General features: G+C 32.0%; 1 protein-coding gene across 2 annotated transcripts; it reads right to left on the reverse strand.

The window, feature by feature from the left end:
- Positions 1-220: 220 nt before the first annotated feature.
- Positions 221-16058, reverse strand: LOC125072730 (chymotrypsin-C-like). Of its 2 annotated transcripts, XM_047683410.1 has the most exons (8): positions 15708-16058; positions 13548-13718; positions 11663-11879; positions 11398-11507; positions 11127-11294; positions 10019-10175; positions 6952-7048; positions 221-625 (listed from the first exon to the last, which is right to left on the reverse strand). In XM_047683410.1, exons 1-8 carry the CDS (start codon positions 15954-15956, stop codon positions 499-501), a joined length of 1296 nt encoding a protein of 431 aa, XP_047539366.1. In that variant the 5' UTR covers positions 15957-16058; the 3' UTR covers positions 221-498. The 2 variants fall into 2 exon arrangements, with proteins under 2 accessions (XP_047539366.1, XP_047539367.1); XM_047683411.1 differs by lacking the exons at positions 6952-7048; positions 10019-10175; positions 11127-11294; ... (2 more) ...; positions 13548-13718; positions 15708-16058 and adding exons at positions 1599-1755; positions 2121-2288; positions 2538-2647; ... (1 more) ...; positions 3399-3569; positions 4136-4485 and having other exon boundaries at positions 221-722.
- Positions 16059-17648: the final 1590 nt, after the last annotated feature.

The following is a 17648-nucleotide window of genomic DNA, read 5'->3' on the forward strand; positions in this document are numbered from 1 at the left end:
TATTTATATTATTATTAATTGTACTGTACAAATAGTTTATTTAAGAACTATCTTAAATATATACAAATGGAGTATGGTTATTAATATTTAATATGAAATCGTGAACATTTTGAAGACAAAATAATTGTCTTCTAGATATTATTGATTTTTGCAAGTTTTTGCTTGATGATGGTAGGTGCACATCATTACCAAGTTGCGTATCCATAAAAATGTCACTTCACACTTTTTTGTATTATAGTTTATTTTTACTTGACTATTATGGACAACTCTACAAAGATTTGAACTACTAGGTATTGTCGTATTGGATGACAATGTTATTATTTGGTACTATCGAATAAATCTGATCTTGGAGACATTCATTTAATGAAATTTGTAGTCAATAACGGGTCCACACTAGTTTGTTCCACGAATCCTTTACCTTTATCAAGAGCGTTTATAGTTTTCTTAATTTTTACATAATATATGAAATTGTTGATATTTTTTTCTAATTTTGTTGAATTAATCCATATGATCATTAATCCAATCAGTGTAAGCTCCAATATCGGTGAACACGACGTATTCGTTCGGGTCACAAAGGGCGGTATCAAGCTTGGCAACACTGAGGGACACGATGCCCCTCACATACCAGGCACCCTTGACATACGATTTGACGAATCCGCTGTCCTCGTATGGCACGTAGACGGCAAACCCTCCGCCACTGTCACCATTACACGCAGATGTACCTGAAACAGTTTATGAATAACTCGATTTTTTTGTAAACATCATTACTCTTTGGATTTTTTTACTTGATTATTTTTTAATTGAAAAGTTCTAAGGACCAAGCAGCTATTTTAGTCGGACTTTTGTGCTCCGATTTGAAAGGTGAGTGAGCTAGTATTACTATAGAGAAAACTTAGTTCCCAAGGTTGGTGACGGATTAGCATTGTAAGGGATGATCATCCCTTTACAAGTATTATGTGAGGATTATTTTTTATTAAAATGTTTAGGCGATATCTTAGAATCTTGTGATTGATTTGATCTCCCTGTTCTAATTAAAAAGAAGTATTTCAGTAGATTATATTCTTTGCGGTGTTTTCATTAACTCATATATTATTTATATATATTTATTATCAACCATATATAGGAATCAGGCACATATCCAGTATACGAGTACGTCCATCCAACGATTAGCTCAAATTATGAAATCTGGTCTCTTAAAAAAGGTTTGAATTGGTCATAAATTGTCAATGATGTATAGTTATTGGTCAATATTTGTCCCTAAATCCAGAGAACTAATAAGATTTTTTACGAAGTACGACGGAAAAAATATTTGAAACTGAAAGTGACGTGAGATCTTTGCAAATATTTTACGTAAAAGTTTTGAAACCATCATTGAAACTCGCTCAAGATGGAGATTAGTCATCAAAATGCCTATCTGTTTAGTCAATTTAAAAACAAATATAAAATTGACAAAAACACCCGCTGAGTTCCTTCGCCGGTTTCTCTAAGAACAGACTATTCCGACACTTCCTATCAATAAGTAACATTAATATATATTATAATATATATATTTAATAGTAAGAGATGCAATTACAGAAAAGGCACACTACATAACTTACCATTGCGATGGCCAGCACAGAACTTCTTGCCATTAAGAATAGTGGAAAAGAATAAGGGCTTAGTTCGTATGCAGTCCAAATCTGATATCATTGGCAACGTCGCCTCATGAAGCACCGTTGAAAGTGATTCCGTCTGATCAAAACCCCATCCTGTAACCTGGTAGGAAGTTTGTGATAGTATAAATATTGTATTCGGATATAAGGTAGTTAGTTTTAAAGTCTGTCCTAATGGACCAGTAGTCATGGGTCAGCCTTAGTGTACATTTTATGGTTACGTTTCCTGATATTATTTTACAACCGCATCAAGATACATAAACCATCCACTGCTTAAGTCCATTATCCTGTCCTGAAGTCTGATGTTATTGAAATATAATTTAAATTTAATTAAGTCGATAATAAACATGAAATATTTTTATAATATTTTTAGTTTATTTATGGTTTAAGTCATCTGATGGTAAGTAGTCACCACTGGCAATAGTCAATGCTGTCGTAAAAATGACATATAATTTTTTGTTTACTTACTGTACCATAAACTGTATAGGAGGTCAGTTTTTCTTTCAACCTATCAAACCATATACACGCGGGTTGTATATTGGAATTAAACTCAACGGCTGAACTCATTTTCAGCAATGCTATATCATTATCAACTGTTCTAGGTACAAATTCTTCATGGACGAGTACTTCATATACCTTGAAAATTACAAAATTGTAAAATATGATTATGGAATAATATGAAATATCAATTGTATCTATTATAACATTTATGTAGCAAGCGACCAAGTCATATTCTTCCTTCACGTTTAATCTTCTGTTAAACAAATTAATATATTTAAAGAGAATCTTTAAGTCATATTTAGATTTTATCATCTAATTTCAAGAAAAAAGCATTGTCTGCGACAACTACGTTGTTAACCTCATATGTTTAAAACTAAAACATACCCCTCTTTCTTGAGAATTAGGATTTCCACCAATTAGATCGTGTTTTCCTAAAGTAATACCAAGTGATTCAGGTAAGACGGCTGCGTTATTAATCGTCACACAATGAGCAGCTATAAATAAATCATCGAATTGATTATGGTTCAGCCTAATACAATTAAAATTATCAATCATATTATTATTTTATAGCCAATCACTTGAAAATATATATTTAATTTCACAATTATTTAAAAATGTATAAAAACTTCTACTAATATATCTTTGGATCTACCAGTTAAAACGTAAAAATTGGAAATCAGTGTTCCTCCACAAATGTACTTCAACGTTGCTCTTTCTATCCTGAATATTGCGACATGCCACGGCCAGTCACCAGGTTTTGAAAGAATTCCATTAGTGATAAGCTGATTAGGTCCTTTACGTCTCCCACATTGAAGATTTGGTACATCTGGTCTGGGTTCAGCACCAACTGGATGCCTTTCAAAATAGCCCTATTAAAAAAAAATATATTGAAAACAGTAGAACTGGAAAATGGAATGTCCCAATATTTTGTTTAGATTCTAGTTTAAGATATATAACAATTCAAACCTATTTCTACAAGACAATAATTCTATCAATATATCTCGCCATATTGAGAAGTTTTCTCATTTTTTTATAAGTATTATTCTTTTTATTGTAAGTAGTTTTCACTCAGTGGTCGAAATTAAATCATAAATTTTGTTGAAACACACGTTTTGTAATAAATATATGTTATCCTCAAAACGAACGAAGCCTTAGTACAAGAGCGAGGTAAGCGAGCATTTACTTTATTTTTACATAAATAAATAAACATCAAATTCATGCAAATATGAAGAAAAAAAAGCTTACAAAATTAGGTTCTTTACAGTTTTCCTCTCCTTTGATTTTGACGCTCACTAGATAAGGTGGCAATAAAAAAAAATGCCCCTTGACATTGAACTCCAATTTATCAGTATCGTTAAGTAATACCAACTTGAAGACGTTATTTCCTAACGTAACAATCCTACTCAGAGAATTTTCCTGTAATAAAAACAAAATTTTATTTATTTAAGTACTAAATATTTAAGCACACCTCATTATTTATCATTGGATAAATTGCATAAATATTGGACAACATCACATACATTACTCTGCTCCCAATGTAAGTAGCTAAAGCAGTTGCGTTATAGAAAATTAGAAGTAACGACGGTACCACACCAGACCCAAGACAACATAGAAAACTAATGAAATTTTTCTACATCGACTCGGCCGGGAATCATACCCGGACCTCGGAGTAGTGTCGGCACCCTTCATGAGTGTACACACTACTCGACCACGGAGGTCGTATCATTAAAACTGGTTTTAGTGTTTTTAAGATTTAATTACTAGCTAGTTTGCATCCGCCTAAATATAATTGAATCAAGTTTGTGCAATAAATTATTAGTCATTATACATAGAAAATTCTTAATAAAAGCTCGGAGGCATAATACAGCACTGTACGCAACACTCGTTTGACTACTAATTTAATATTAGTTATTAAATATATTAGCTAATTTTAATTCATAAACCACTAAAACAATATCAAAATTATCAGAATCATCACTCACCTCTGTTATCATTGCTTCCATGTCGAATTTCAATCTTACTTGAGTACCCTTAGTTAATGTTCTGTTAATTCGAATATTGTATCCATCACCCAAACCGGGAGAAAAAGATGAAATAATGTCATTTGTGTCATTACATGGCGTATCATGAAATAGTGGAATTGTTGATATGATACCGGATAATTCTGCGGATTTCAATTTTATGAATAATGCTAGTGTTAGCAATATACTCGACTTTATTAAAATCATAGCACTTTTTTTCACTATTATTTTTCTTTATATTACTTATAGATTCGCTGAATTTTGCGTGTGACTTCGCAACGCTTGATCAACACTAGACGTGTTTTAAGCGCCAGTTCTCATGCTGCGTATCGTATAAAAAATAAGTATATTTATGATACGTCTGGGTATAACGTCATAACATCTTACGTCCTAAGATGGCGCGTGGATGAAGGAACTCAAATGGTCTATTTGTGAGTTTCTTTCCATGTATTTAAAACAAAACTGACATAGTAGTACAGCCTTTGAATGTATCATTACTGGGCTAAGGCTTCTACTCGTTTTGAGTATTAGCGTAATATTGTGTTTAAATATTTAAACATATAAGATCTCAAATATGTTAAACTAGCGATAAAAATCCTGATAAAGTAGAATGGCTTAAAAAAAGAACGAGAGAAAGACAAAGAGAGGCAGAAATCATTGTTTTATAAAATTTTTAGCGGTTAATATTATATTCATAATACATTATTTCTTAATAAATGGGTACTTTGGATAATTCCTTACAGGCCCATTTTTTTGCAGCATATATAAGTTCAAGTTTAGTATTAAAAACAAGATCTGAAGTCAAGAAATGTTTATAATTATAACTACATAGTACAAAACAAAGTCGGTTCCCGCTGTCTGTCTGACCTTGTGTATGCTTAGATCTTCCAAACTACGCAACGGAAATAATACATGCATAATATAATAGAGCAACACTGATAATTTTAAAAATGATCTACTATAGTATTGTACTCCTTTAAAAGGCCTTAAAAAAATTCGCTATATTTTATGTCTATCTCGTAGGGATAACCTAAAATAACCATTTTTAATACCTTTACTTTTTACGAGAAATGGTGGCTTAAAAATTCTTTGAAGTGTTTAGAAGGTGCAAGCTCATCTGGGTAAACAGGGTCGCCTTTGTTTGTATCATATACAAGTTGTTTGTCTCAACATAACCTTAAAATTAAACTTTTTATTATTATTCGATCCGTAACCTAAAAGATTATGGTCGGTTCTAGGTTATCAGAACTGCTCACATCTGACCTAGAAATATCATCTGAGCATTTTATTTGAAGTCCAACAGGCATTCAAAACTTAGGAACAAATTTTAATGACTGTGTGATATTGATTAAGTTATTTCGATTAAAATTATAATATTGTCGTCGTCTATCTTTGGCCAGTCTTCATCAGTATCCTTAATATCAACCAATCGGAGAATTTGGTTTTGACGTTGAGACGTTAGGGATTTTGGACAAAACGTATGTGTTTCAAAAAAAATTAAATGAAATTTTAATCTTACATCTTATCAACAATGTTTCACTTGCAAATGCTGCATATGGCTGTAGCATTTATATCATCATTTCTTTGCCCTTATCTTACTTACTTGGTGACGACACAGTTAGTTTTTGTACATAATATATTATTTGTCAGACTTACGATCGACTAGTTTTTGACGGCAAAGGACCTCGAGAATGCTTAGTTTCCCATAAGTATTGCAGCCAGGCTAAGGAACGGGCTATCGTGGTACGAGTGCGATACAATGAAAAAATAAATATATTTAGTTTGGTGATATGCAAGCACAGCTGACTCACGGATGAAATATATAGGTCGTCACGATGATAATTATCTTTCGTATCAGATATGGTAATACTATCGACTTATGGGGGTAGGAAGTAACGCAAACACAATAGTTGTCTACAATTTAATTTGGTTTACAATAAGCACAATAATCACAGCAATCACAATAATTTAATTACATCTCTTTAATTAGATAGTAACAGAGGCATACGTTCCGTCGGAGGAATGCGAGTGTACCCAACGCTTGTCGACTGAGAACTGTCCCTGTCGACTCTGCGCTGCCCCCGACGTTCCGTTAGTGCGAACTGCCACGCCAACTGCCGGCCAACTACGCACTTGCCCTTTTAAAAGTCAAATCAGTGCCTTTTTATTATTAGCGCCCATATACAGGGTTATTAGTAATTCGACGTATTCCCGTTAGGATGTAATAGGGGTGATTATTTGGGATAATTTTAACCCCCATATGCATATTGCAAAAGTGAACCATTTTTGAATTATCACGTTTTTTAGATTTTTTCAAAATAAGTAAAAAATGCGACTTCAAAAATTTATTTAAAAAAAATTATCAATTAAAATCTATTTTTTTCTTCTGTTTTATAAAAACGAATAAACACTGGTTATTTGTCAATATTAAAATAATAATTATCGGTCCAAATTTAAAAATGCGAGACGGAAAAAGATAGTATTTCAATATTTTTTTGATTTTTTTTTTACAAAAATACCTTAAAAACAAAAAAACATCCAAATGAAACATGTCCTGCAAATTATTTTAAAAACATAACCGTTTTATCAACTCTCCAAAAATGTATTATATTATAATTGGTGATATTATTTCTTCCCAAATTTGTTGAATTTAATCCATATGATCATTAATCCAATCAGTGTAAGCTCCAATATCGGTGAACACGACGTATTCGTTCGGGTCACAAAGGGCGGTATCAAGCTTGGCAACACTGAGGGACACGATGCCCCTCACATACCAGGCACCCTTGAGGTGCCCTTTGATGAAGTTGCTGTCCTCGTAAGGCACGTAGACGACGAATCCTCCGCCACTATCACCATTACAAGCTGATGTTCCTGTAAAAGTTTGTTCATTAAGTAATATTTTACTAGACATCACGGCTCTTTGAAAGTGGCCGTATTATTGTTTTCCTCATTTCGTTTCTCATTGCTAAACTCAACTAATCAATACTTTTACCTTCTCATCAATTCTACCACATTATTGATATTGGCTTTATACAAAGAGTTGTGTTTCAAGTTTAAGGCTGATTAAGCCTTCATGACTAACGGGGACTAAAATCAAAATATTATCTATAATGGAATCAGTACCATGAAATCTGTTCCATGTTAGGTAGTCAATTGGCACGTTAAGCAATGGTTTATATTAAAGCGCCAATAAATTAGCTTATATAAAAAAATGAATTAAGGAATGAATAGTATTCCTATTTATTCTTGAATAAGCTGATCACTTGTGCTGGGAGTGGGGACGACAATAGCCCAAGAGGTCAGTATCGATTCTGCGACTGTAATATGACGATTCAAAAGTGTTTTTATAAGCCTACTTGAATAAAGAATAATTTGATTTTTGATTTTGATTTTTTACATCGCTAGATGGCTAAGGTAATCAATTACTTTTTATCTCCTCCGCTTAATTTATGAAAAAGACCTGACATGCATCTGACTTATTATTTGTTAATAAACCAGAATAAATATATAATGCAACAATAATTGCATTAATAATAACGAAATTATGATTATTATATCTAATAAAAATGATTAGAATCTTTTTCAAGAGGTAAATTTCGTAGGTATGTGTATAGTTATTATGAATATTCGATATTTATTTATAAATAGTATAAAACAAAGTCACATTATTTTTCTGTCTGTATATTTTGTTCTAATCCATTCAACGGATTTTGATAGTGTTTTCGCTAATAGAATAATTTGCATATTTTTTGTACAAAATGTCTGAACTATGACGCTGTTTTTTGTATTGGTCTTCTTACGTGGCTAATGCTAGCTAAACCTTAAGATATACATCAAAATAATGTTCTAGAAAGTTTTAGTTCTAAAATTTACCAACAGAAAAGTTTTTGATATGGCTATCTTCTAAGACATAATCATGATAAATATTTTTGTTTATTAAGTTTAGAGTTACTTGCGTAGATTTAATTCTAATTAGTGATAAATATGTTAGTTATCTAATATTCAAACAATTGAAGAAAGAAATAATAATTAAAATTGGTTCGATTTTTAATAAGCATGCGATCTTATGATCTGTGCGATTTATCTAAAATATATTTGACGTTATATCACGAATTTACTTTTATTATTTTTTTATTGTTAAAATATTAAAATACAAAAATAAAATAGACCAGGTACTACGAATACAGTCAATCAATTTTGAAAAAGTCAACACAAAACAAGGCTGGCTGTCTGGCTTTTGACTAAAAACTTTAGCAGAGCGCTTTGAACATTTTCCGTTTAGAATTTTTCGGAAAATTTCAATTGGTGTTTCAGAACTAGACGTTAGTAATGGACATTGCAGCCGCTTCTCTACTCATATCCATGAAACCTTTGAAGGGTTTTTTAAATAGATTATATTTTCCAATATTTTTTTGTCCTAACTTACGAATAATTTGTAAATATTTTATCAATACGACTAACCCTCAACTACTTGGATTTATATTGAACCAACCAACTGGATTTATATTGAATTAGAACACACACATAAAAGTTACCAATCTAATAATTATTTTTAAAACAACTATTTCTTCGAGTAACCGCTCATTGGTTGAAATTCAACCGTCGTTTATTGCTAACAAAAATTTCAGATAATTAGATTGGTAAGATAAAATAAATAAGGCTGAGCTTACCGATACCTTGTCGTTATTATAATAAAAAAAAAAACAAATGTCAAAAAAAGCATCATTGAGTTTTAACTTTGACAGGTGTTGTATCATTGTCAATGAATGTCAACTATGAATGTTTCATTTGAAACAATAATATTTTGGTGTGTTGCGTCAAACGCATGATAGTGTGTGCTATTTTTTATTAATTTGTTCAAGGTTTTTTAATGCATATTGTAAGCAAATGCCGAGATGGCCCAGTGGCTAGAACGCGTGCATCTTAACCGATGATTTCGGGTTCAAACCCAGGCAGGCACCACTGAAATTTCATGTGCTTAATTTGTGTTTATAATTCATCTCGTGCTCGGCGGTGAAGGAAAACATCGTGAGGAAACCTGCATGTGTCTAATTTCAACGAAATTCTGCCACATGTGTATTCCGCCAACCCGCATTGGAGCAGCGTGGTGGAATATGCTCCAAAACCTTCTCCTCAAAAGGAGAGGAGGCCTTTATCCCAGCAGTGGGTCATTTACGTGCTGCTAATGCTAAAAAAAAAAAGCAAATGAAAAGAATTTGTAATATTATAATTAAGAATTTTAATTATTAATTACTTTTTATTTCGAGCCAATAATTAATAGGTTACGTCTATTGGAATCGAACGTATTATTTTTAATCAACTTATGACTTAACCAAGGATTTTATTATCTGTGGAAAGATAATAGGATAGTTTTGTCGGGATTTAAAAAAATAAAATTAGATTGGAGAGAAATAAAAATCGCGTGTGTTCTAAAGAACTAACTAATAACAAACTAACAAAGATAAATAAAAATAATAAATTGACGAAAAAATGATTAAGTATATCTTTTAAATAATAATAGTCATTTCATCAACAGAAAGGAAAAGTTTTTACAATACTTTAACTACAGTTAACCAAAAACCGGAAAAACCGGAAATCTAATAATTTGGTACACCAAATTTAATATTTTTCCGACCACGAAGATTTCTTATAAAATGGGTACAGAATTCTTGCTTCACATATTAATATATTAATACCATTGCTTTTTATATCCAACGCGTGAGTCTCACAGTACGATGGCGACGTTAGACATGACATATTCCATAAATCCGCTGGATGCGTCTATCTATATCAAACTACTTCATCTACTTCATCTATGACCTTTGTTGATATAAATCTTACCATTACGATTTCCAGCGCAGAACTTCTTGCCATTTAGGATTGTGGCATAGAATAATGGCTTACTTCGTATGCAATCCAAATCTGATATCATTGGCATCGTTGCTTCACGAAGTACTGATGAAAGAGTCTCCGTCTGATCAAAGCCCCAGCCTGTAACCTAACAAGAAGCACATAAAGTGAGCTCTTGAAGAATTTAAAATTTTATTTTTTTGAATTCAAGCTTAAATCCCGGATACGTTCTTTTGGAGTAACACTTCGTATTTACTCGCGTACAGGATCACACAGCGCAAATTGGATGTTGTGAATCTGTTATTGAATTAGAGCATACATTTCCTGCATAACTGACGAAAACTGCCTTCTTTGATGTTTCTAAACATTGGATTTTCTGTTAGAAGAAACTCGATACTCACCGTAGAATACGATTGTGAATTCTCAAAATGTGATATACGACAGTGAGTTACAAAGTTTATAGTTTAAGGAAGTGAAATGTTAACCATCGTGTCAACATTGACTGAATTACGTTTCATGTATGTTTTCGAGTCATGTTTTATTTCCATCGGGCCCCTATATATGAATTGGACTGGATCCGTAATCTCGTGTTATTGTTTGCATTCACCCAGAACTAAAGCGTCTTCTACCCTTTTGGAAAAACATATTTCACTCCAGTCAAAAACTTTGATTAATTAAAAAGAAAAAACTTATTTAACTGTCCTGTGTCTCTTTTAATTAGAAGATATTATATTTGTTTTAATTGGTAGTGGGGCATGTGTTTTACATGGTAGTTCCAAGCAAGTCTGGGAGAGTCCTCCTCCTCCTCCCACCTCCCACTCGTCAGATATTTTACCAACAGTCAACAATACCTATACCAAGTTATTGGTAGATTTTTTTTTTGGTTCCGTTTTGTAGTGTAAGTGATTCAGAGTAACTGTAGGCATGAGGGACATAACATCGTGGTTCCCAAAGTTAGTGGCGCATTTGCTTTTTAAAGAATGGTTAATATTTCTTACTGCATCGGTATCTATAACTTATCTTCGGTTGTGATCAAAGTAATCTATCTACTGGGTTATCCTGATTTTATCTTTATTCAATTGAGACATTCAATACTTACTGTACCGAGAACTTCATAGGACGGTAGTTTATCCTTCAATTTATCGAACCATATACACGCAGGCTGTATATTTGAATTAAACTCAACAGCTGAACTCATTTTCAACAATGCTATATCATTATCGAGTATTCGAGGTACAAATTCTTCATGAACGACTACTTCGTATACCTAAAAATATATAAAATTGTAAAAAATTATAGAATATACCATTATAACTAAAACATTGACTATATATACATGAAGCATTGTAAAGGGCTTATTAAAAACTTACCCCCCTCTCTTGAGAATTAGCATTGCCTCCAATTAAATTGTGTTTTCCTAAATTGATACCAAGTGACTCCGGCAAGACAGGTGCACGATTAATAGTCACACAATGGGCAGCTACAAAGATAACATTGATCAATAATTACATCTTAAAGCCAATGTCTATAAACAACATGAAATTAAATGATTATTTTTTCTATTAACTAATAAAATTTGTTAAAGAATATTTGAAGTTGAAACTTCCATATTGATAGAGTATAATTGGGAATTACCAGTCAAAACGTAAGTATTTGAAATTAGTGTTCCACCACAAATATACTTCAACGTTGCTCTTTCCATCCTGAATATTGCGACGTGCCACGGCCAATCACCAGGTTTAGAAAGGAGTCCATTAGTGATTAGTTGATTCGGTCCTTGACGCCGTCCACATTGAAGATTTGGTACATCTGGCCTAGGTTCAACGCCAACTGGATACCTTTGGAAATAGCCCTATTAAACACATTAGTATAAAGTTTTATGTCTTATGTATACTGTAAATAAGAAGAATTTGTAAGTTCGGTGCAAAGTCGAAACCTAATTCTATAGACGTAAGGTTGAGGTTTGTTTTCCTGCAGAGTTGGGTACTAACCACCTTTTATATCATAAATTCTCCTAATGTTATTTTTACCTATTGTTAATTACTTTGTGGTTCTATATATAAATTGAAGAATGTTCTAAACTCTAATAGTTTTTGATACGAAGTAAATGTATTGTTTTTTTTTACCTATCAAGTTTCAACACAGGTTTTATTCGTATGTTTGATGTACTTATATGTCAATTGTCTTTATCGACTTTTTAGTTTGATATGATGTTTTAATTTCTAGGCTGAATGAAAATCGTAAATACTGTATAACAATTTAAATCTCTCAATATTTAATTATTATTAGAATATTTAATTACATTATTATCTTTGCTGGAGAAACAAATATATTTTTTTTATTTCCCGATGGAACTTTGTCATCCATAAGCTCATTAAACGTTACTGTGCCACCTCCGAAGGTAGTGGTATGATATTATGTAGCCACCATTCTTATTAACTGAAAGTTTTGTTTTAATTTATACTAATAGTCTGTAATGAACCCGTTGAAACAGACATATATTTTCTATTGATATTTTGCTTTGTTAAATAGCAGACATTTAATATTCAAGCTACTGAAAACGGTCTTCGGTGCTTTCGAAATTATGCCCGAAGGTATTAATTAATTTTCCCTGGCTTTGATAGTGAAAGAAGATATTGCGAGGAGTGTAAGACTCTACATGTGTAAGAGTTCTTGTAGATGTACGAAGTATAGAATAAAAAAAAATGGGGCCAGCTATGACCCATTCTTATATTCAGAACAAAATGTGACAGCGCGTGCAAGAAAAGGACCATCTTATGAACAGGGCTCATATTATTCTTAAAATATGGAAATATCTGAATCAAAATCTTCTTTACTCGAGTAGAATCATAAAAGCATTTTGACTTCACTTAGACATCACTGGTTCGGAAAGTAGATTCTACCAAGAAGAACCGGCAAGAAACTCCGTAGTTATTCTTTTCCACGATTTTAATAACAGTTAATTACAAGATATTTCAAGTTAAATATAACTGTAGAATCTTATTATAGAAGCGAATATCGTACCCCAGGAAGGATGCATTAAATTTGAGAAGTTGTTTTTGCTTTAATGATTATTACCGTTTCTTTAAAAAATATCTATATGATTGTGAGTATGCTTTATTCTTATCATCTAAAGGGAGGCTCGAGCTCCAAGATTAAAGACCGGACAGCTCTTTTGTGCAGGATGAAAAAAGTTTCAATATCTGTAGCGTTAGCCCCAATCAAAATGCTGTAAGACCTAATATTATGAATTTGACCAAAGTATACTAATCGAGCAGTATCAACATCAGTTAGTCTAACTTTACGAACCGCTTATGCTGCGGAGCTTAGCGTCCCTGTTAGGGACGATAAATGATGGCACTGAAGTTTTGAGTCTAAAGTAATTCCTAGAAATACTGTAGCATCAGTTTCATTTAGATCACTGTTGTTTTCGTTAGTACATACAATTATTTTCAGCCGTTCTTGGGTGATTAAGTCAACAAATTTATATCAAAATATTGACGTCATTTCTTTTACTTACAGGGTCTGGTTCGTTACAATTTTCCTCCCCCTTGATCTTAATGCTCACTATATAAGGGGGCAATAATGAATATTGTCCTCTAATTTCGAATTTCAATGAAGTAGTATCTTTGAGTAGTACTAATTTAAAAACGTTGTTGCCAAGCGTAACGAGTCTAGAGAGGTCCTTGTCCTGGAAATCAAAAAAAATAATGTAAAGTATATGAAACACTAGTTTTTATCTGTGGCTTCGCTTGCATGTTAAGGTCGTAGGTTTTTGATATGAAAAGAAGACTTATTACTAGGGGTTCAACCTTGCTTTATACCAAATTTTATCAATCGTTCAATAAATGCTTCACAGGCAGTCAGACAGAGGCTTAGATTATGTGTAATAAATCTACAGGATTGACAGAACTTGACGGTCAAAATATTTTCCCCTTACTCATACGAAAATCGAATCTGCGTATAGTCTTAAAGCAGCTGAAACTGCGAAGCGAAACTACCGAAAATAAATTCCAAACGCGTTACATTTTCTGGTGTTAAGGATATGTATGAATAAAAAAGAGGGAAAACCCTATGTGCAAGCCTGTTTGCCCATTTATCAGATATTCTACCGCCAAATAGTATCTCGGCATTGTTGTGTTCCGGTTCGAAGGGTGAGTGAGACAGTGTAACTACAGATACAAGGGACATAAAATATCAGTTCCCAAGGTTGGTGGGTGCATTGCTTATGTATGAGAATGGAATGGTTAAAATTTCATACGGACCACTTACCATTGGCACATTTGCTTAACAATTTGCATAAAAAAACTTTAAAGTACAAGCAAAATATTACTAAACTAGATGAAAACCCGGCTTCGTTCGGGTAAAATAATTAAAAGTAAACAAATATAAATATACTAACTACCGTATCGCACGAAATTATTATTTGGAACACAATTTCTGAACGCACCCGTAAACGCCATTACCGCCCGTTGAACTGTCATGTCAGTGAATTTCATGAATTTAATATCGATATATTTCGATTATACGATATTATTAATATACGAGTATTTTATGTAAAATTTCAATTTTAAGTGATATTTATCTTTCCTTTTTTTTAATTGTAAAATATAAGTTGTAGTTTTCTTCCTTTTAAAGTAATTAATATTTCTCTGTAAATATCTAACAAAAATAGGATGTTGTTTATTTTCTAAAACTATGCTTCATAATATGACGTCGGCTTGGTATGTGGACTTCCCTTCGATGTCATAATAACCGGAAACTTAACTTTTATATATGTACATATATGTGGATATATGTTTAGTATTTGAAGATCTCTTCAAATGCTGATTGTTTATTTAAAGCTTCCTATGCGTATCTACATATCAACATGATAAAAAAATTATACTTTGTGGAAAGATTTTGCCCAAAATAAAGAGATTTTTTGGACATTTTTTCTACGTCAGTTTCTTAATTGATTGTCATAAAAAAAAGATCAGTAATGAATTACAATTCATGAATGAGAGTCTACGTGATATTTTTTTGTCAATTAAATATACAAATCATAAGCATAAACATAGATCAAGATAACGGCTAAATGTATTAAAAAATATACGACAATTGTAATCTTCTAAAAATTAAAATAATTGTAAAAAGAAAAAAAAAACTTGTCTTTTGTGTAATACGTATCTTAAGTGGTTTTCATTTAATCATATTTATTTATGTACCTATTGATACTATCGCCAGTTAGATGTTAATGGTCAAAAGGTTAATATTTATCAATGAATATTTATTAACAAATAGATCATTTTTCTTTAATTTATCTGTAAATTATAAATGAACATTTAAAAAATTCATAAAATTTTCAAATAAATCTAAATCTGTTTAAAAAATTTGGTGAAATTACGTTAATTCGCTATGTTAAACGTCTAATTTATCGAATTTTATTGTTTTGGGAATTGATGTCATAATTTTATTCTCTGTCTGTCTTATTATTTTGAACAGATTTAATTGATCGAACAGAAGATCGAAGAATATTTTGTGAAGCTACTTATTTATATATATTATGTTAGGGGCTGATCAATAACTATATAAGAATCTTTTGGCACACTTTTCTTATATTAGCGATCAAGACTGGATCTTTATGAATGGATAATTCTTGGCTCTTAACTGAAATAAAATGATCAGAATCTTCACTCACCTCTGTTATCATTGCTTCCATGTCGAATTTCAATCTTACTTGAGTACCTTTAGTTAGTGTTCGGTTAATTAGAATATTGTATCCATCACTTAAACCAGGGGAAAAATACGAAATTATATCATTTGTATCGTTACACGGTGTATCATGATAAAGTGGTGTTGTCAATATGCTACCAGAAAAGTCCTCTGCGGATTTCAAATCTACCAATAATGCTAGAACGAGCAGTACACCCGACTTCATTAAAATCATTTTAGTTCTCTGCACTTTTATGTTCCTCGTGTAAAATAAAACTTATTAATAATTGAACTATAGTGTTTTACGTATCACTATTTAGTAGAGCTGGATAAACACTAGAATCTCTGAGACCTATCAGCGTTAAATTGTCTTGTTGCGAATCGTCGTTCAAATAAGTGTATTTAAGAAGTGTCCATATTTTTATTAGTTGTAAATTTAACTGATAATGTATTGTCGTTGAATATTATAATGACTGTTATTAGCGTATTCAAATTTTAAAAATGGTCCAGTATTTAGAACGCGTACATTTTAACCGATGATTTCGGGTTTAAACCCAGGCATGAAAATTCAATGGTGCTTACCATTGAATTTTCATGTGCTTAATTAGTGTTTATAATTCATCTCGTGCTCGGTGGTGAAGGAAAACATCGTGAGGAAACCTGCATGCTCCAAACCTTCTCCTCAGAGGGAGCGGAGGCCTTAGCCCAGCAGTGGAAAATTTACAGACCAATAGTATTGTTTATGTATTTTATACGTAACCCGTAGTGAGTACGAACGGGCAGTTAGATATGTTCCAAATCAGACGATCTCTCTCTCCAAAGATATATAAAGTATCGATGATAATGTTTGTCGAGACAATTATAATTTATTTGAAGAGCTTGCACACGAAAATAAAACTAGTTTCGTACTACTACCAAATCAAAAAGGTACAGATTCCAATATCACTAAAAAAATGCAGGCGGGTAATCCTTCTAAGAAAATTTTGTTGAATTTTAGTTTAAATTTGAATTTCTTTCTTGCGTTGGTAATGTGTCTGTACTTAATCCAAATTGACTTTATCTGTGATGAAATGTTAAGAATACATTTTTAAAGTTCTTAAAGTTTTAAAGGTTCTTATGGAAATAATATTCAAGCAAAATGAGCAAAAAATAAGTTTCAGAAAACTTAAGAGTGTTTAACCCGTATTAACGTAGTTTTCTAAAAGCAAAATATTCTGTAAGCCAAATATTTACCAGTGGCTTAAATGTTCTTATGGGCGAGTCGCTATTCATTAAATTTTTGGTCACATTGAAAAAATCCTTATGCTCACAGTATATCGTGCAACACATTCAAGAATCCGGTTTAGTAATTATAATCAAGTTTTCAAGTGTTATCTCTTCTAAAAGATAAAGCTCGTTTTTCTTTTTAAAATCGAATATATTCAATCATGATACTTTATTTATTCGTTTGCGGCAGTGTAATGATTTCGGACAAACAAAACTGGTTTAAGGAATAATTCTCCTTTTTGGACTGTTTTTGTATCGTTTTGTTGGGTATAAAGTGAATCGTAATACGGAGTGACTTGTCTCAGCTTATTTTTAAAAACATGACGTCAGCATTGCTGTCGTCACGAATGTCAGGGTTTGAATTTCTATCCATCTTCGAAGGTATGAAATTAAGCGCAGGAAATATTCTTCTTTGAATTATTTCAAGCTGAGGAGGTCCGATCGCTTCGACGGCTCGAACAATCGACCTCTCGATACCGTCGGGCGTTCAGCCTTTTATGACAAAAATGTGTGGAGAACTATTCACTTAATATAAGACCTATTTATGGAAATAAAAATGTATCAGACTAATATAAAATCTTAGAATTCACTAAATATTATTAATTTAATAATCAAACAGTTTTCAGATATCTATCAGATACGACAATGTAACCTTAAATAG

Source organism: Vanessa atalanta, chromosome 22 (assembly GCF_905147765.1).
Source record: "Vanessa atalanta chromosome 22, ilVanAtal1.2, whole genome shotgun sequence".
NCBI lineage: Eukaryota > Metazoa > Arthropoda > Insecta > Lepidoptera > Nymphalidae > Vanessa > Vanessa atalanta.